This window comes from Protopterus annectens, chromosome 3.part1, assembly GCF_019279795.1.
Source record: "Protopterus annectens isolate FY-2018-M chromosome 3.part1, PAN1.0, whole genome shotgun sequence".
Classification (NCBI taxonomy): domain Eukaryota; kingdom Metazoa; phylum Chordata; order Ceratodontiformes; family Protopteridae; genus Protopterus; species Protopterus annectens.
The window spans coordinates 75,981,424-76,002,147 of NC_056732.1; the positions used below are offsets into that span (position 1 = coordinate 75,981,424).

Consider the following 20,724-nt stretch of genomic DNA (forward strand, 5'->3'; position numbering starts at 1 on the left):
ATCCTTTATGTATGCCTAAATCTGTATTTGAGTTTAGTTTAAGTCAATCTATTCATCACCTTGTCTTCTTTCCAGAATCTAAAATGAGGGAGAAAGAATACTTTGTACTTTAGATGTCCACAGACAACTCAGACACTGTCTTTCAGAAGAAAATCTTTCAGAACTTCTGATCAGTTGTTTATTTCTTGTGAAAGTATCCCCAGATGTAAGACAGGCTTTGCTAGGACCAGTCTCCAGATGTTCCTGAACACTTCCCCTTCCATCTCACAGTTATTTTAAGTTATGGTTGTTGAGTCTTTCGGCTTTTCCCAGTTAGGGGTTGGCACAGCGGAACTCCGGTCCGCTAATGATTGGCAGTAGATTTTTACATGCCGAGTTGCCGGCCCTGATGCACAACCTTCAACAAAGGTACACCCATTCATGCATGTCTCCACACTCTAGCTGAGAATCGAACAGGACAACGTCTTAATGTGAGGCGACAACGCTACTGCAGCACCACCACCGCATGGTAATCTACTCATATAGCTTAGGCTACTTCAGCAGTGATCATAAGTGATGAACATAGCACAGTTGTGTAAATAAACTTACCATAACAGCAGACATTCAAATGATCACTGCTGTGGTAGCCACATCCTCCCCCTCATTTTTTCTATGACAGGATGTGAAGATGTACCATTTCTTTTCCTAGCAATGTCCACTCAGGGCTTAGATTCCCTGTCTTAGTTAGTATGAAACTCTGAAGGGCTGGGTGCCCAAACCTGTCTTTTAGTCATCTCATCTCGAGTTGGCTAATTGAGCTCATGGAAGGTGCCCAGAAGCTTTGGAAGCTGGCTGTTATATCCTTAGAATGATACGGCCTATATAGCTTAGGCTACTGCAACAGTGATCATTCAAACATCTGCTGTTATGGTAAGTTTACTTACACAACTGTACTTTACTTGATATAAATGTACAGTGAAGTAATGTGATTGTTATGCACGTTAATGATACACTGTTACTTTTCAGTTTCAACTACAGAACAAGAATGGGTCCCACTGGAATTGTGCTTTGGAATACCTTTGTTCAGTTCCGATCTTAACAGAAGAGTCTGCGAGAAAATTGCTTCACATGGACTGTGTGGCAAGGAGAGGTGAGAATGATTAAGTTTTTATACCTATATTATTCTGTCTGCTGGTTATCTGCAAGGTCAACACTGATTTCTTATTTATGTATGTGAAGGAGCTGTGTTTCTTATTCAAAAAGGGTAACTGTAAAAAAAAAATAGTCATAATATTGGGGTTTACTTATCTTCCTGTGCCTCTTTTCCTTTTCAGAAATACTCAATGCAAGGTTCTTTCCTGGGAGCATAGGCAAGATTTTTAAAAATCCTTTTGTCCATGTACCTGCTGGCCATCAGTTCAATGCCAGATGGACTCATCCCCATCCTTTATTCTGTAGTGGGTAGACTCAGGAACCAGTGAGGTAAAAGCTGTCCTGAGGGGCCAGATTCAGGCAGCTGTGAGGGTTCCTTGTGTCCTCACTGGCATCCTGTCATGAAGATATTTAAATAACCTGTTGGGGGGGGGGGGTGAACATCACTGTGGGAACCCACAGCACCTGCCTGAACAAGGTGATAGGGCAACCACCATATGGGTTGCATCATGGGCCAAAAGCCTGTCCTCAGGATGCCTGTGCAGTGCCAAACCCCTGAAGAATTTTGATGGTGTGCCCTTCCCCAGTCTCCCACGCCAGAATAGGCACCCCATCCTCCCCTGGCAGCTTTACAATGTGACTAAACTGCTAATTGAACTCAGGTCTCCCAAGCAGTAGTCAGGTGTTTGGCCCCTATAACAAAGCTAACATTTTTTAGGATTGTTGATGAAATTGTATGCCAATTACTGGAATGCAGCTTCCATACCATCTGGACCATTTTATTCCACTGAGTGAATTATTAACAATAAATAACATTCTTATGTACATATTGTTTGTCTGAGTGTTCCCTTTCTCTTTCTTACAAGGAACCAGTTGCAAACCACACATCTGGTGTCTACTGACTGAGATGACAGGAGATTCAGTTATATGTGTGTGTATTTTATATATATATATATATATATATATATATATATATATATATATATATATATGGTTCCCTTTCAGAAGGTCGAATGGCTGAAATCTCTAAATGCATATGGCCAAAGCCATATGCTCAAATTTCAGAAGCTCGACCTTCTGAAAGGAAAATAAAAAAAAAAAAAACAACAAAACAATGTTTCTGCAGGGGGGCAAGCCCCCCTGCACCCCCCACACCCCCGCTACTTATTTATTCCAAATCCAAGATCGCACTACAGCACAAAAAGGGAAATCTCCCATTCTGCTCTGTATGCCAATCCCCATTCAGATGGTCGAGCTTCTGAGATTTCAAGCATATGGTCTCGACCATATGCATTTCGAGATTTCAACTATTTGACCTTCTGAAGGGGAACTATATATATATATATTTATAGATATACGGATATAAACATATAGATACACACACAAGCTGCACTGGTGTACAGTACCTTCTTTCATCATACTTCTGAGTCTGTTATATCCAGTTACTTCAGGAAAGAATTTTACTGCTTAAAAAAGGTTATTATTAATATAGATGTATTGGTTTTACTTGCTTGTATTTACTTGCCACCTTACAGATTTGGTCTTGATTTGTGATTTTACTAAGACCCTTAGTGAAAGATGGGGTATAACTTTGAAACTGATCAGCAAATGTGCGTGTGGTAGGCAGATATAACACCTAAAGGTGAAATATTATTTATTTATTTGTCTTTGTTGACTGAGAAGGTCCAGTTGGGCAAAGCCCGTTTCCAGCAAAGGCCTGGTGAGAAAAGCTCTAGAAGATACATTTATGATATTCTTGACGAAACAAAAAATTTGCAGAGATACATTATGTAGGTAGTTTTTAAAACATCTATCTGCAAACCAGTAATTGTTCTGCAGTGACGCAATACAAAAATAAACAGGTAGTTCTTCTGTGTTGATATTATACATGATGTTAAATTCCAAGTATAAAACATTTAATATGCAAATAGTTAATGTGCAGTGTATTTGACAAGCAGACATTAGGTATGACTTATAAGACATGGGTAAGGAGCATGAAGCATTAGTCAGTAGGTAGATAATAGTTAAAGCTGAAAGAGGGCATTGTAGAGGTGATGAGTCAGGGATAGTGGAGGTAAGAGTACTTACAATGCATGCTGACATATTACCTGGTTATAAAAGAGTAGTGGAGAGTATTTGAAGTAGCAAATGAAATGGGAAAGTCAGAAAGAAAATTAAATGTAAAGTGGGGATTAAAGTTGGATTATGAATTGACAAAGGAAGATGGAGTTACCCAGATGACGAACATGTGAATGACCACATGTGCTTTAGGTGTTTTTTTTTTTTTTTTTAGTAAAGGCTTGAAGATGAAAAGCTTCATAGTCTTTCAGTTGTGGCGGGATGATGTAACAGAGTTCAGATGCATAACAGGAGTATAGTGAATCATCTGCTGAGTTATTAAACTTTGTTGTGATTGCTAAAGATTTGTTAGTTGAATGATGGTCTTTACCTTGAGAGGGGCAGAGCAGTGGCACAGTGGACTGCATTGTCGCCTCACAGCAAGAGGTTACCCGATTCAATTCTCAACTGGGGTGCCTTCTGTGTGAAAACTGTATGCCCTCCCTGTATTCACGTGGGTTTCCTCCAGGTGCTGCAGTTTCCTTCCATATTCCAAAGACTTGCTGTAGGTGGATTAGACACTTTAAATTGGCCATAAGTCCGAGTGTGCATTCTAGTGTGTGGTGTAAAAGAACTAGTGTGGCAGAGCTTAGCCACCCAGTGGCTCTAGATGATTGTCACTGCTGAAGTGACACCCTGACCCCATATACAAAAATGGCAAAAAAGGGTTTTGGATGGATGATTTTTACCTTGAGAGCAGTGCTGCAGGGTTTTTTTTTTTTTTTTTTGATGTTCTTCACGTTTCACTGTTGCAGTCATCACATTTGGGTTATCTGCCTGCAGGTAGGCCTCAGCTGGCCTAAATACCAGAGTCTTGGGATTTCTGCATCAGATGCTGTCGCTTCTTCCATGACATCAGGTCTTCAGGGGTATAAAACATGCAGCCGACACCATTACATCAGTCTTTCTTGCCATGCGGTGCCCGAAGCAGAAGCAGAGTGCCGGTCGGCTGACTCCTGAAATTTTCGTTTTCAAGTTTCAGACCTGAAGTCTTCTAAAGGATAAGTACCCCATTGGTGATCCTTTTTCTTGCTCTAACCGATGTCAGAAAAAATCAATAATTGTCTTGCCTGTGGAAAGCAAATACCTCATAGAGATTTTCATTCTTACAGCATCACCTGTTTAGGCCCAGACCACGACGTCCCTCGCTGTCGGTTTTGTGCCTTGTTCAACGCCCAAACTATTCATTGTCTGGCTATTTTTGTAGCTAAATACTTTCGCTCTTGATCTCCATACTCCGAAATGGCTTCGTTAAGCCATCCGACTACCGATCTTCCGAAAAAACGTAAGGATAAAGACAGAGACAGACCGCATAGGTCCAAAACTGCCGACGACGCTTTCGTTAAGCTAGTCGCCAGTCTACCGGTACTCAGTGAGGCTCTTTCACAGCCCCTGATACCCGGTTCTACAGATTCGCTGGCCTCTACTGAGACCCATTCGGAGTCCGGTATGCCACGCGATCCTTCTTCAACTATGGAACCTGCGGATGTCTCTACCTTGGATGGGTCCAGAGCTGCTGTGCAGGCATCGGCTTCTGAGGGTGTATTCAGGCCTACCGATTTTCATATTAAACCAACGGCTTTGTTTCAAGCCACAAATACCGAATTCCTTAGGCCTAAAGTTCGCACTATGCCTAGGAAACCAACGAGCAAAGTGCATTCTCAGGCCCACATGCCTCAAAAACAAATGATTAGAATGGCTGAAGACCTTATTACTTTAATTATGGTGGCAGATCAACCTGGATTCCAACACTAGTCCAGGGCTCAATGTATTTTTAACTATATCACCCCTACTAAAAATAAGAGCCAATAAATTATAGAGTAATTTGGATTTTGGACACTAGATGGCACCACTACAGTATGTACTTCCAAGTATTATTCACCACAGTATATGTTAAGGATTTAATATTACAATGTGTTTTTATTTATTCATATTTATACAACTGTACATTTACCCATATTTAAATTCAAATAACTATTTTATCAATTTGTATTTATTGTTATATGTCAGTTTTTAATTCACTTTTAAATATACATTTTTAACAAAATCACAAAGCACTTTATCGAAAAAGGCATTAATATTAATGAATTAGATATATGGATTGGTGTGTTTGAATGAGAAGGATAAGTACTATGTCCAATGGAATTGATTTTAACTAAATTATTTAGTATTTAAATGTGTGTTAAAGGTTATTAGATTGTCTGATGAAGTCTTAGTGACGAAAACGCAGTATTTAGTGTGTATGTAAGAGCGTTTATTTATTCTGTTGATTTCACTGTTTTCTGAGTGAAGCAAACAGTGTGGTTTTTATTTATCGTGGAATAAACATCTGTGGATCACTCAACAGCGTGCCCTGGCACTTTTTATTGGATTTATCAGTTTTTCACCTAGTGCTTACATCCGTTTTATAGTTTGTAGTTCAGTGAGGAGGGACCGCTTGTTTCGTGACCTGAAGGATGAGTTTTGATTCGCATGAGGAAGCAGGTCAAACTAGAAGGCTTATTGGACAGTTAACAGAACTGATAGACCTGTTAACTCCCTTGTGCGCTAACCTCGTAGCCGGAAGCAAGCGTTCTATGGATTGTGTTGAGGGAGCTGAAGAGCCAGAAGGTCACAGGGGGAAGCGGAAGAGAGAGCTTATTGGCGACAACTGTGGAGCCGGCGATCTTCATAATGGGACTAATTTCAACCCTAACATCACCCCTGGGATTTTACTCGACATGTTGAACACAGAGGAAGCAAGGAATAACAACGGAAGGGATACAGGTGCCATCCCTAAGAGAAATGCAAACCCGACGACTAGTTTGCAAGGTACTGTTTGCTCACAAGCCTCTATTAAAAAGAAACCAACAGTTGAATGGCTCAAACGAGACATTCAATTTAAAGTAAACAATAGTAATAGTGTTTGCTCTGATGATAAGGAGACCTATGCAATGAAAATTTGTAGATTGGACAAAATGTTAATGAAACATAGAACTCTAAGTATTGAAAACGCTTATTTACAGGAATGTTTGGAGAGGGAAATCGTCCCTAAAGGCTTAAGGGTATTTAAATACCCAAACAATGTTCAGATTGGTTCCCATTTTCATGAATGTTTGATCAATGTTTTCAATAACTGTGGGTTAGAAGTTATTAAGTTAATTATTGAAGAAAACAATAATAAACAAATGGAATTGGGGAATGAAATTGCAACTTTGGATGCTTGTATCACAACTGATTTAATTCATGGTATTAAAGAGGAAAATGATAGATACTTTTCTATGAGAAAGGATATAGATACAAAGTGTGAGGAAGTGATACAGCGAAAGTTGGGAAAATTTAAAAGGGATGTTATGGAATATGAAAATCACACAAGTTATCCTAAACCTAATTTTCAGACAAATAATAGCACACATAAGGGGAAAAGGAATAATAATAGAAGGAATGTACAATATACTAATAGACAAGGGTCAAGAGAGGAATATGGATGGAATGCAGCATGTTATGACACAGAGTTTCCCCCCATACAGAATAGGGGAACTACACAGGAAGGTAATAACTATTATAGAGAAAATTTTCAGAAATGGGGGGGGGGGAAGAGGGCAGGGGAGATTTTATTAGATACCCCGAGCCCTGTGGTCATTCATACCATCCCTGATGATACAGACAACAATATAGATATTAATACAGTCAAACACACCTACCACAATTTTACTATCTATAATTTTAGTCCCCTTACATTAAATCCCAACCACTTTTCATTACTTAGTAAAGGATTAAAGTATATACCTAACAGTAGAGGAGATTTTACTCGTACTATTTTGGATGTCAAGTTATTTACAAGGAAGATCAACTTGGAAGTTATGGCTTCGAAGATGGGCTTCAAAAGAGAAGGAGGGGGTGATAATATGTTGAGGAGAAAGTCCACTTATAACCCCCCATTATACCCTCAAATAAAGAATTTTGAAAACATTATGACTGATTCAGTTAGGAAAAAACATAATGGAAGTTGGGTACATTACAACTTAAGTAAGAATGAGAATGAAACTTTAAAGGAATTGAGTAGTAATGCATCTCTGAGGGTTATGAAACCAGACAAGGGTGGGGGGATAGTCATTATGGACAGAATTTTGTACGAAGGAAAGATGAACACTATATTAAGAGATGAAACGAAATACACAGGAGTATCATTAAATGAAATTAATGTGGCTTACCACAGGATTGATTCTGTTCTACAAGATCTTTTGATAGAAAAAATAATAGATGAAAAAATTTTTAAATATCTAGAAGAAAAGAAACCTAAGGTAGCTACTATATTCGGAATACCGAAAATCCATAAGGATATGGAAAACCCACCCCTCAGACCAATTGTCTCGGCTGAGGGCTCCAAAACTGTTCCCCTAGCCAAATTTGTAGATTTTAAGACGAAACACATCTGGGTTAATAATAAGTTAATGCTCAAAGATTCTTGGGATTTTTTGGGGAACTAAAACAGGACAAGTATAGAGATGATATCATGTTCATCACTATTGATGTCATTGATTTGTTTGGATGCATACCACATTCTGAGGGTATGAATTCATTTGAAGAGTCCGTTTTTGAAGACGACTTTTTGAGTCTCAATGACAAGATAGCAAGTGTGATATTAATGGACATGGTCTTAAAATATAATTTTATTATGTTCGATTGTGAATATTATAAGCAGAAGACAGGGGTGTCCATGGGGGCCGCTTGTGCCCCCACATACGCTAATATCGTACTTTCCAAATGGGAAGAGCAATTTATCACCAATTGCAGGTTTAAGGAACTATGGACATTATACCATAGGTTTCTGGACGATATCGTCATTTTTTGGATAGGGAATGAGGAAAGTTTTTTGGAATTTATGGAATATATCAATCATACTACCAAGTTTCTGAAATTCACCTATACTATCAGCACAGAGTCCCTGAAATACCTGGATATAGAAATATATAAAAGGGCTGGAAAATTTGAGAGCAAGGTACATAGAAAGGGGACCTATGTGAACTCCTACTTACATTATGACAGTGCCCACCCCTTACATAGCAAGAAGAACATTATCAAAGGACAATTTGTAAGGGGTTCCCGAATGACATCAAACGACTCAGATTTTCAGGAAGAATGTAAGACATTACATAACATGTTTAAAGAACGTGGTTACCCAGAGGAATTTATTAACAAGTTAAGAAGTGAAGTAGAGGAAGGTCGGGTAGATTTGAACCTATACTAGGTAAGGGGAACAAGCACAACCTGGGGTTGGGACATACTCCAGAAACAAATAGTAAGAAGATTGATCAAGATAGTTATAGGAGAAGCTTAGTTTTAGAATACAACAGTTCCAATATAAAGCTAAGTAATTTTTTCAAAAAAGAATGGACAAAGTTCAGTATTTTAACAGACATAGAAGAGATATCTAGAATGGAACCAAAGATAGTGTTCAAAAATTCACCTAACATAGGTAAAATTTTAGAAAGGAGAAAAGAAGTATTTTGGGATAGAAATACTAGGAGATGTGGGACATATAAATGTGGAAGATGCCAACAATGTCCATACATAATGAACAAGGCAGAAATATACTTAGATAGTAGAAAGAGAAGGATTAAAAGCAGGACTTACTACAATTGTGATAGCAGGGGAGTTGTTTATATAGCAATTTGCCAGATATGTCAGTCATTCTACGTAGGCAAAACTGAGAGATGTTTGAAACGTAGAATATATGAACACAATTATGACATCCTGAAAGCCAAAAACACTAATGCACTATATAAACACAGCAATATATGCCCCGAAGCTATATATGAATTTTTTGTGTTGGACCAGGTTAAACCTGATATTAGGGGAGGTCTCTGGGAGGAAATCCTGGAAAATAAGGAATTATGGTGGCAGATCAACCTGGATTCCAACACTAGTCCAGGGCTCAATGAATTTTTAACTATATCACCCCTACTAAAAATAAGAGCCAATAAATTATAGAGTAATTTGGATTTTGGACACTAGATGGCACCACTACAGTATGTACTTCCAAGTATTATTCACCACAGTATATGTTAAGGATTTAATATTACAATGTGTTTTTATTTATTCATATTTATACAACTGTACATTTACCCATATTTAAATTCAAATAACTATTTTATCAATTTGTATTTATTGTTATATGTCAGTTTTTAATTCACTTTTAAATATACATTTTTAACAAAAGCACAAAGCACTTTATCGAGAAAGGCATTAATATTAATGAATTAGATATATGGATTGGTGTGTTTGAATGAGAAGGATAAGTACTATGTCCAATGGAATTGATTTTAACTAAATTATTTAGTATTTAAATGTGTGTTAAAGGTTATTAGATTGTCTGATGAAGTCTTAGTGACAAAAACGCAGTATTTAGTGTGTATGTAAGAGCGTTTATTTATTCTGTTGATTTCGCTGTTTTCTGAGTGAAGCAAACAGCGTGGTTTTTATTTATCGTGGAATAAACATCTTTGGATCACTCAACAGCGTGCCCTGGCACTTTTTATTGGATTTAATTAGGGGAAGCCAGCCTTCCCCCTCTAAGAGACCTAGAACTGATTTTCCTTCTGATTCTTCTGATTAGGAATCTGATATTTGTGTTCCTTCTGACTACCAGGGACATACCCTTATCTACCTATGAGGATTCTCATGCAGGGGATTCCATTCCCTCTGCTTCCCCTCCAGAAAATTTTTCTTTTGGTGAAAACTTGCATACCCTTAGGGAGCATGTCCGCTGGGAAAGCCAGGACTATTCTCAGTCCAAAAAAGAGACTCAGGGAATTTTTAAACCTGCCTCAGCACAGGCCTCTAGCTATCCCTCCTGTTCTGGAGATTGTCTTGGAATCCAGCCTTACTCCAGATACTTTGCCTCCAGCTCCCAGGAAACCTGACAAGTACTATAGAGTACCTGACTGTCACAAATTCCTTTTCAAGAATCCTACTGTGGATCCAGAGACCATTTCCCAAGGACCAAAAGACATTAAGGCTACTACTGCCAAAAATCCTACCCCTTCTGACAGAGATTCTAGGGCTTTAGACAGATGGGGTAAGAGAGTATACACCTCTGCTACTCTGGCCATTAGGGCTTTAAATTGCCAGTTTCATATGTTAAAGTATAAGCAGCATATTATGGGGCTAATTAAACAGAAAATTATGTTGATTCCTGACTGTGCAGAACACAAAGATTTACAACAGTTAATGCATTCTGCTGACCAAGTTGGTAAATATATTTTGCAGTGTGGTTTTGATGCTTTAGAAGCATCTTGCAGGGCTGCTGTCACTGGGCCTGTACTTAGAAGGCATGCTTGGCTTAAGGAACAAAATTTGCTAGATCATGTAAAAGCAAAATTACTGGATGCACCCTTAAACCAAGACTGCCTGTCTGACAATAAAGCAGAAGTCCTCCTCAAAAGGATGGAGGAAAAAGCTAAATCTATGCAAACTGTTAAAGATATCTTACAAGTACAGCCACCTAGATTCAGTAGGCATTGGCCTTCAAAGAACTGGTCCTTTCCATTCCCTTCCAGGCCTTCTCAGTCCAAATGCAGGGGCAGTAGACCACCAAGATATCAGTCTCAGGTTATGCACAGATCTAAGTAGTGGGGTGCTCCCACGTCCAAAGCAGGAAGTAGTAAGCCACCCCGTATGGTAACATTGCACAATGACTTATCCTTAACTCCTCCAAGCCTTGCTCAACTACTTGCACCTTTAGGAGGAAAGTTCGCCCTGCATGCAAAAAACTGGGAATATATTACCCAAGAAAAATGGGTTTTAAACATTGTTTCCCTAGGATACCGATTCCACTTCCACTCACTCCCAACCCTAAATGGATGGCCAGACCTCCCCCCAAACCAGTGGGCAGAGGCCCAAAAGCAAGTACTCTCTCTCTCTCTCCTCAGCATCAAGGCTATTCAACCTGTCCCAGCAGAACAAAGGGGACAAGGTTTTTATTCAAGACTGTTCCTGGTTCCCAGAAAAGAAAACTCCAGGCGTCCTAGCTTGGATCTGTCTATTCTCAACACCTTTTTGGTGATTCCAAATTTCAAAATGTTAACTCTCCAACAGCTGCTTCCTATGCTGGCCAAGGATTCCTGGCTTGCAACCCTAGACTTAAAAGAAGCTTACTTGCACATCCCCATAAGGGAATCTTGCAGGAAATACCTATGCATCAGGGAAGGCTCTATTTACTATCAGTTCTCTGCACTTCCCTTTGGCTTATCTACTGCACCCAGGGTATTCACAAAGTGCCTAGCTCCAGCCATTGCATTATGCAGGCAGAGAAGTATTCAGATTTACCCATAATTGGATAATTGCTTGATTCAGGCAGAAAGTCAGGACTTGCTATTACAGCACTTGGCATTTGTAAAGAGACTTCTAACCTCACTGGGGTACACCATCAATGAAAATAAATCTCACCTACTACCCTGCCAACAGATTGTATTCCTGGGAGCAAGCTTGAGCACAACTTCCCAGATGACATTCCTCACTCCAGAGAAACAAATTTATTTGATAACCTAATTCAACCTACTGGCCACAAAAACCCAGCTATCTGCAAAGAAAATACTGCAAACTCTGGGGTTCATGGCCGCTTGAATTCTGTTAATTCCATATGCAAGACTGCATATCAGGAAACTTCAATGGTATCTAAAAAGTCTATGGTGTCAACATTCTCAGGACCTGAAATACTCATTCCTTGTCTAAGGGCAGAGCTCCCTTGGTGGGCAGAGGCCTGCAACCACAACAAGGGACTCCCTTTCACTCTACCCCCTGCTGCCCAAACCCTAACAACAGATGCATCAGACTATACATGGGGGGTTCACATGGCAGGGCAGTGCATTCACGGCAAATGGAACCCAAAGCAGATGCACGTGCATATCAATCAAAAAGAAATTTTACCTGTACAGAATGCGCTGACAGCCTTCAAAGACCTCATTCTTTCAGGACAACTATTGGTAAAGACAGACAACACCACAGTTATGTGGTACATAAACAAGCGGCTCTGTGGAACACAGCCTTGAGCAACCAAGTGCACCTACAAGCTCAATTCCTGCAGTCAAACTAAATTCACTGGCAGACGACTTAAGCAGAAATCTCATGGACCCACACGAATGGAAACTGGAACTCAAAGTATTCAAGCTGTTGCGGAACAGATGGGGGACTCCAGAGGTGGACCTGTTTGCCTCCCCTCAGAACTATCAATTGAACAAATACTGCACCAGAACTCCCCACAGTCAAGCTTGTAAAGTGGATGCCCTGTCTTTTACCTGGGAAAGATGCTCAGTCTATGCCTTTCCCCCTCTGCCTCTCCTCTCCTCTCGAAGGTTCTACTAAAGATCAAACAGGACAAGCCAAGGACAATCCTGATTGCACCAGACTGGCCACGTCAGCACTGGTACCCTCTTTTGCGCAGTCTGATAGTGCTACAATCATGGCACCTGCCTCAGACCCCTTCCCTCCGGTCCCAGCAGGCAGGCCAGGTTCTGCACACTCAGCTTCAAACCATGAACCTTGCAGCCTGGATAATCCGTTGAGCTCACCTCTAGCAACCCTCAGTAAGCAGGTGCTGGACATCATTCTTGAGGCAAGGAGGGCTAGTACTAGAAAATCCTATTCAGAAAAGTGGAAAATATACTGTTCCTGGAGCCAGACTCAGGGGATGGGCACAGCAGTGCCCAGCTTACCTCATATACTAGATTACTTAACAGAAATGCTCCACAAGGGCCTATCTTTCTCTTCAATTAAGATTCATGCCTCAGCCATCTCAGCTCATTATAATACTGAGCCACCCCTCTTCTCTCATCCTCTGGTAAAACAGTTCCTTAGAGGGGCCAAACATTTAAGACCCCCAGGAGAGCTCCCACTCCAGCCTGGAACCTTAACTTTGTATTGGAAATACTTACTCTTCCCCCCTTTGAACCGGCTGCTACAGCAGAGTTGAAATTCATCTCTTGGAAAACAGCTTTACTTCTAGCCATCACTTCATCAAGAAGAGTGTCTGAACTGCAGGCCCTTATGGCAGTGGAACCCTTCATTATCTTCCATGCGGACAGGGTTTCCCTCAGAACTAACCCATCTTTTATGCCCAAGGTGGTGTCTAGTGTGGCTTTAAACCAGTCCATTCATTTGCCTACTATTTTCCCTAATCCTCAGAATAAAGGGGAAATGATACTGCATTCTCTGGACATGCACAGACAGCTTAGATTCTGTTTGGACAGGACTAAGCTTCTCAGGAAATCTGACCAGCTGCTAGTCAGCTTTGCTGCAGGGACAGAGGGGAAGGCCATTTCAAAGCAAACGATTTCCATATGGATAGCAAACTGCATCCATTTCTTCTACATGCACCATGGAAAACCTACACCACAGTGGAATGTGTTCTTATCCCCACAGGGGATAAGAACACATTCCACTAGGGCTGCATCTACCTCTACTGCATTTCTCAGAGGAGTCCCTACCATGGACATTCTGGAAGCTGCAACCTGGAGCTCTGTACATACTTTCACCAAGCATTACCACTTGCCTATCTTTTCTAAATCCAGAGCTAGATTTGCCACAGCAGTCTTACAGGGCCTGATTGCCAGCCCTAATGCTTCTTAATCTACCTCCACCCTTCCTTAGCTTTGGGAATCTACCCAAATGTGATGACTGCAATTGTGAAACATGAAGAACATAGTACAGTTGTGTACACTTACCATAAATGTAGATGTTCGAGTGTATTCACTGTTGCAGTCCTGATTACCCTCCCTCCAGCCCCCTGATTGTCTTTGCTTTCACCAATCCTTTTTGGTTTGGCTTATCTTATGCTATGTGTATTTGCTTTTTGCTGAGGGTGTTCCACACCATATAACTGCTTCCTGTTGTGGGGGTACCTGACATCTGAGGCAAGAAAAACTGATGTAATGGTGTCGGCTGCATGTTTTATACCCCTGATGACCTGACGTCATGGAAGAAGTGACAGCATCTGACGCAGAAATCCCAAGACTCTGGTATTCAGGCTGGCTGAGGGTTACCTGCAGGCAGATAACCCAAATGTGATGACTGCAACAGTGAATACATTTGAACATCTATATTTATGGTAAGTGTACACAACCTTACTTTTTGTTTTGTTTTTTTAGTTCTGCGCATTTTTTCTGGTGCATGTATAAGACTGTTTACAGTAATAAATTGTGAATATGTTAAATAGCTGTGTAGCTCAAGACAGTTTAGTTCTTTCAGAACTCTGCACTGATGAGTCTCGATATGCAAGGTTGGCAGCAGATTTGACTACTTTATTGTAACAAGTGGAGAGTTTATTTTTAAGTGTAGTATTTGGGTTTGTAGGCATAGGTTGGTAAATGCTACTGTTTGTCTTGCATTGCCTGTCAGGCAGTGTTTGTTTCTACTGAGGGAGTGTTTTTTAATGGCTTGCACTACATGTTGGTCATATTTGAGGTTACTGTCAATTAGGACACCAAGAAGTTTTGTTTGAGTAACAATTTCATTTTTTGTGTTATTGGATGAAGTTATTTCAAAAGATTTGTATTTCATTTTAATATTGTTTGAGTGAAGAACACAAGCTTTTTTTTTAAGGATTTAAAAGTAGATTTGCATCGTTTAGCCAGGTTTCGGTAGCATTGCAAGAATTGTGGGTAATGTCCTGAAGTCTTAGTAGGGATGGAGCTGCACTTATAAGAGTTGAGTCGGTGGCATATTGAAGTGTTGTCTGGCAGTTGACTGCAGAGATTAAAGGTATGAGCTGTATTTCTTGTGCTACAGGTTTTGATTCCCTCAGCCCTTATTTGTGTACTCTGTGACCTTGAGGAAGTCATTTAATTAGTTCTCCTAGGTTGCCCCTGAAAAGGGAATGTGTTTCCAATGAGCCTACCTAGTTAACAAACAGGATCATTATTATTATTATGCTAGCAAGATGGGTGGCAATATGTAGTCTAATACCATGCTGGGATTTGAAGAGAAAGTTGTTAGAGTTAATGTAATGCATAAGTTGCGAGTTGACTCATTTTCCTAGTAATTTTGATAGAGGATATAGGATGACAGTAGGTTTATAGCTGGAAAAGTCTTTGATGTGTCACCTTTTGTCTAGTGATATTACATAGGATTTTTTTCCTGGTGAATGTTACATACCTCTCAAATATGGATCACTTTATCAGTGTTCTGTTGTAAGTTGTTCTGCAGCTAAAGATGTTTTTATTTTCAGAAGTTTTATAATGAAGGTGGGATCATGGAGAAAGGAGAAAGAATGTGACTGGATTGTACAGGATAGAAGAGAGAGAGAGAGAGAAAGAGATGTATTGTTATTAGTCAGAGTTAATACTGTCTATATAAAGTAGGAGTTGAATTGAGATGGTATTGAGTCAGTGGTGTTAGAAGTAGGAGGCAAGGGTATGGTGGTTTGGCCAGGATGTATTAGTTTGTTTATTGATGTAAAGTCGTGGATTTGTGGTCTGCACTCTTGTGGGAGGAGAGGGTAGCCTTCACCCTTCTGAGCTGGGAATTGCTGGTGAAACCTTATTGTGCTTGTTATCCTAAGTGTCTTTGTTCTGGCCTGTGGTCTGCACTCTTGTGGCATTACTGTCTAGACAGATTTTTTGTTTAACTACTAGACCATCTAGTGTACTTATTGCTGAGTGTTGCTCATTAAGTTGCTTGTCTTATTGACTTGTTCAATATTTACTTTTTCCTCACTCCTTCCTAGTAGATTAGTGGCCCATGGATATGCACTCCCCACCTGTCTCTACTGCCAGTCTGGTTGATATCAGTATTTTGAGGCATTGTAGCAGTTGCCTCATGTACACTGACATCCCACTTATTCTTAATAAAACAGATAGTGTATGCGAGAGGTGTAAATGCATTTTAATGCTGAAGGCAAAATTCTGTCATACAACCAAAACTAATCCTATAGAGGTTGTCAGTGACACTTGCACCAAACATACTACACAGTGTAAATATCCTGCACATAAAACTACTTATGCTGAGGCACTTATGGGTAACCTTCCTAAAACACTTAAGACCTCCTGCATAGCAAAAGCAATGAAAGGGTCCTCAGCCATCACATAAACACTCTGTTAAAATACCACTCACAGCTCCATACAGTACCACTATATCCAAAGCCTCCAGTGCTAAACCCTTAAGGCAAACCAGCACACAGTCAAATTTCCTGGTCATTGGTGATACTATAGTGAGGCACACTGATGTCCCACTCATCAGACTGAGTAAGGAGAGAGTCACGGTTAACTGCTTTTCTGGGGCTAGGATCCGTTAAGTCACACAGACACTCAGGTCATTGAACCACAGGTATCAGTATGACTCTGACTCTGTCATAGTCCATGTGGGTGTTAATGACCTGAGACATACCTCCCCTGACTATATGAAACAAGAGATGATCGAGCTTACTGATTGAGTCTAAGGCAGGTATGAGCCTAGCACTGAGCAGCATACTACCTTCTCTAGGAGTGATGCCATGTTACCACCAGAAAATGATTGATTTTAACAGTTGGCTTAGCTTCTGGTGTCAGTCCAGGGGGGTACAATATTTGACGGCCTGGGAGGACATGGTTGACAGACAACGCTGCTTTGCCAGAGATGGTCTGCACTTATCCCCACTAGACTTTCAGATATTGGCAAAGACCTATTCAGCCACCATAGTGCCTTTTTTAGGCAATGCCAAACTGATAAACCTACCAACTTAAATGGACATATGAAGGAATATCTGACGGTAGTACTGCTCAGTGCTAGAATTCTTAACAAGAAACTCCACTCCCAGGAAGCCTTCTCCCTGGAGAGTGTAGACATCTGCGTAGTAATGGAAACATGGGTTAAAGTTGCTGAGAGTACCTCAGCAATGCAAGATTATAATGCCTTTCACACTTTTAGACCATGCACTGCACAGGAGGGAACTAAAGGTGGGTAATGTCAGTCTATATTAAGACTAATCTCACATCCAGACTAATTAAAGTGCATGACCCACTGGAACTCATACATGTGCAACTCACTGTAAACAGGGGGGGGTGCCATACCATGTCCTTGCAACATATAGGTCCCACTCCATGTCCCAAGAAACCCCATGCTACCTATATCAGTGTACTAGAGTACCTCACCATTCAACCCAATATGATATTCATAGGGGATTTCAACTACCCCTCTATAGACTGGGAATCCTATACTTCTAATGCACTCTCCCAGCAATTCCTAAACTTTGTTAATATCAACATCCTGGAACAGTTGGTCCATTCTCTTACCAGGGGTACAGACATCCTTAACCTTGTACTCACGAACATGGGTGGGTGGGGGGGGGGGGGCAGTGTTCCTCATCCAATGTAATTTCTTCGCTTGTCACATCTGACCATAAGGCAATATTACTTGAAAAAAAAAATAAATCCGCAAATCCAGGAAAACCAAAAACCTTTAGGAACTATTCCAAGGCCAACCTCTTTATTAAGCAGCACCTTGACTAAATTCCAAGCACCACAAATCCAGTAAACACCATAGAATACTCTGAGCTGTTTACAAAATCTCTGTACAGCCATATTGATAGCTGCATAGAGCGACCTGTGCCCACTCATGTTAAGAATAAACCAAACTGAAAAGACAAGCCACCCTGGGTGAATCACACTATCAGTCAATTGTACAACAAAATAAAAAAAAATCTTGGCCAAGCTTAGGAGGAACAAAACCATACATACTAAAAGCCCCCTGACCAATCTAAACAGGCAGCTAAGAGGGTTAATTAGTAATGCAAAGGCTAATTTTGAAGAAAAAAAATAGCTTCTCACGTAAGGACTACTGCAAAGCTTTCTACAGCTATGTCAGTAACATCAGAGGAAGTACACAGCAATGTACAGAATGTATTGTAAATGGCATCATCCACATTGAACTGGAGGTGATTGCCAACCTTTTGGCTGATAGGTTTAACTCAAATTTCTCCTTCCACTCCACTCCGATAATCCGAAGGAAATAACATAACACAATCCCGCCAACCATTAATAGAGAACAGGTCATTAATGCACTTTCCAAGACCAAAAACACTGCATCGATGGCCTTTATAGTATTCTGGGATGTTTAATAAATAGCATGAAACTTGACTTCTTCTGGTCCAGTTGAATCACTTTTCATCTGGAGCCTTCAGTCAGGTTTTGTCCCCAAGGAATGAAAGATGGTGCAGTCATTACACTGCACAAAGGAGGTCCAACCATTGATCCAGGTAGTTGCAGTCCAATAAGTATTACCAGCCTCATATGTAAGGCCATGGAAAGAATCATCATGAACATGATAAACGAGGACATATAGGTAACCTGCAAACACTGGACCATCACAGTTCAGCTTTGTTAAAGGAAGGTCATGCCTATTAAAACTGGTGGACATTTTTTGAGATGGTCACCAAACCACTGGATGAAGGTAAGATTATGCACACAGCTTACCTCGACCTGGCCAAGTCTTTTGATACAGTACCCCACTCAGGCATTGTAGACAAGCTCACTAATTTAGGTATAAACCCTTTTATCACATGCTGGATAGCCAACTGACTCACTGATAGGACCCAGGAGGTCAAATAGGTGAGGCCACCTCCCTCAAGAGGTCAATTCACTAGCAGAGTCCCCCAGGGCTCTGTACTGGGCCCACTCCTTTTTGGCATCTATTTCTCTGAAATGGAAGCAAATGCTGAATATTTATGGCCGACTACATTTGCAAATGATTGCAATCTTGGGGTTATCATCAACTCCCCTGCAGACACTAGCATTCTTCAAGAATGTCTATCTTTGGCTAATAAATGGTGCCAAAGCCATGGTCTTAAACTTAATGCTAAGAAATGAATAATTTTACCCCTTTGGGAAATCAGCTATCCCTGCTAATTAATATGTCGGTAATACACCCCTAAGAGTCGACTCACTGGTCATGGATCTGGTTACATATATAGAGAGTAGCTTTACCTTCAACCACCATGTGGCCACAGTGGTGAGGAAATACTTTTATGTTGTACAACTTATAAATAAGGGTGTGATGCCCCTGCACTGGCCCAGTAATCAAAAAACCTCAGTCCTCAAGAGCCTCAATCCTCACCACTAGCACCAGTGAGGGACGTACACATTGGGAGGATGACAAGCACACACACACACACACAGTAAAGTACAAATCTGATGTTGTTAATCTTCTTTCCATTCATCACTGATGAGTTCGGTTCCGAGCCCTCTGAACCGAGTCAGCCTATTACCAAGTTCACGCCAGCCAAAAAAACTCTCAAGCTAAGTCTCTACACAGAATTCCCTTCTCCCTGTTACCTCAGATCTCATTTGTTGCATAGCCATAAAGCCGCGTTTCAGCTGAGCTCTCAGCTAAGTAAACTCTTTTTTGATGTTTGTGTAAAAGTTTTTGGATATCTTCATATTTTACTAAACCTTTAGTATTACTAGTGTCTTTTATTCGATCTAACCATATATTCTCCACTTTACCTGTTGTTACCATTGGTAAACTTAAGTACCATTGTTGGTACAGCCTTTTCCCTTACCCTTGTGGTATTTTTTCAGTACCATAGCTGGTAGTGTTTTCTTTTGCTTAACCTGTTAGCTTTTAGCTTTATTCAGGTGTTTCTCTTTCTTCTCATATACAAGGTGTTGTAATATTGGTATTTTTCTGGTAATTTCTTTGTGATTTTTGAACTGAGTGACTTCATTATTGTTGGATTATACAGTTAGTTGTGGTGTCCTTTCTATTAAAATGTCGGATAAGAAGGGTACCTCTGGCTTTAAGCATTGTACTTCTTGTAAGGGCAAGTTACCTAACAGTGACTTGCATGATGACAGTGTATACTGTTTGGGAGTGGCCCACCTTTCTAAAGGGGTTACTTGAGTCCCCCTTCTCAGAGGCCATTTTTGCGATTGAGGTCTCAACCCCTCCTTCTAAAGACAAAAAGAGATCCAGTCTGTTCCTTCTTCACCATCAGGTAACTAGAGCAAACCTGGGAAATGTAAGGTCCCCAGGTTATCATTGGAGCATAAATCAGCCTCTTCAGCTCTGTCTTCCTTGGCTCTGACCATCTCAAACCCTTTGATACAGACCCTGCCTCTGGCACCGATAATAGATCTTACTATGCCTATTTTGACATCGGCTCAGTGCACACCTTCAACTTCAGTTTCCATTTTGGAACCGGCCATTTCGGCTCAGAGTGCCACTTCGACACCGAGTGTTGTACTGACCTCACTGAATCTGACCCCTTTGCTTCTGGTCTCGAAACTAGAGACTTCAGTGCCAGCAGACCTTAAACCATGGACCTGATACTCTCCCTCAGTAGATCCGTTTCTGGGCCAAGCGTATAGCCCATTTCTCGATCATCCTGGCTCCCCATCTGGAGTATCCACTAGATCCACCAGGAGTTCGGAACATGATGTGGTGGGTCTTGTGGACCAGCTGTTGGTAGCCATGGGGATTCCATCACTTTCTAAAACCCATCCACCTGCTGGACTTGGGTTGCCT

At 40.6% G+C, this 20,724-nt stretch overlaps 1 protein-coding gene across 1 annotated transcript in view; it reads left to right on the forward strand.

Moving 5' to 3' along the window:
• Nucleotides 1-20,724, forward strand: part of FAM91A1 (family with sequence similarity 91 member A1) — a 1,899,235-nt gene that overhangs the window by 1,738,778 nt on the left and 139,733 nt on the right. Inside the window, exon 22 of the mRNA XM_044066590.1 lies at nt 1,006-1,129. Coding sequence (XP_043922525.1) covers nt 1,006-1,129 — 124 coding nt within the window. The remainder of the gene's footprint in view (nt 1-1,005; nt 1,130-20,724) is intronic.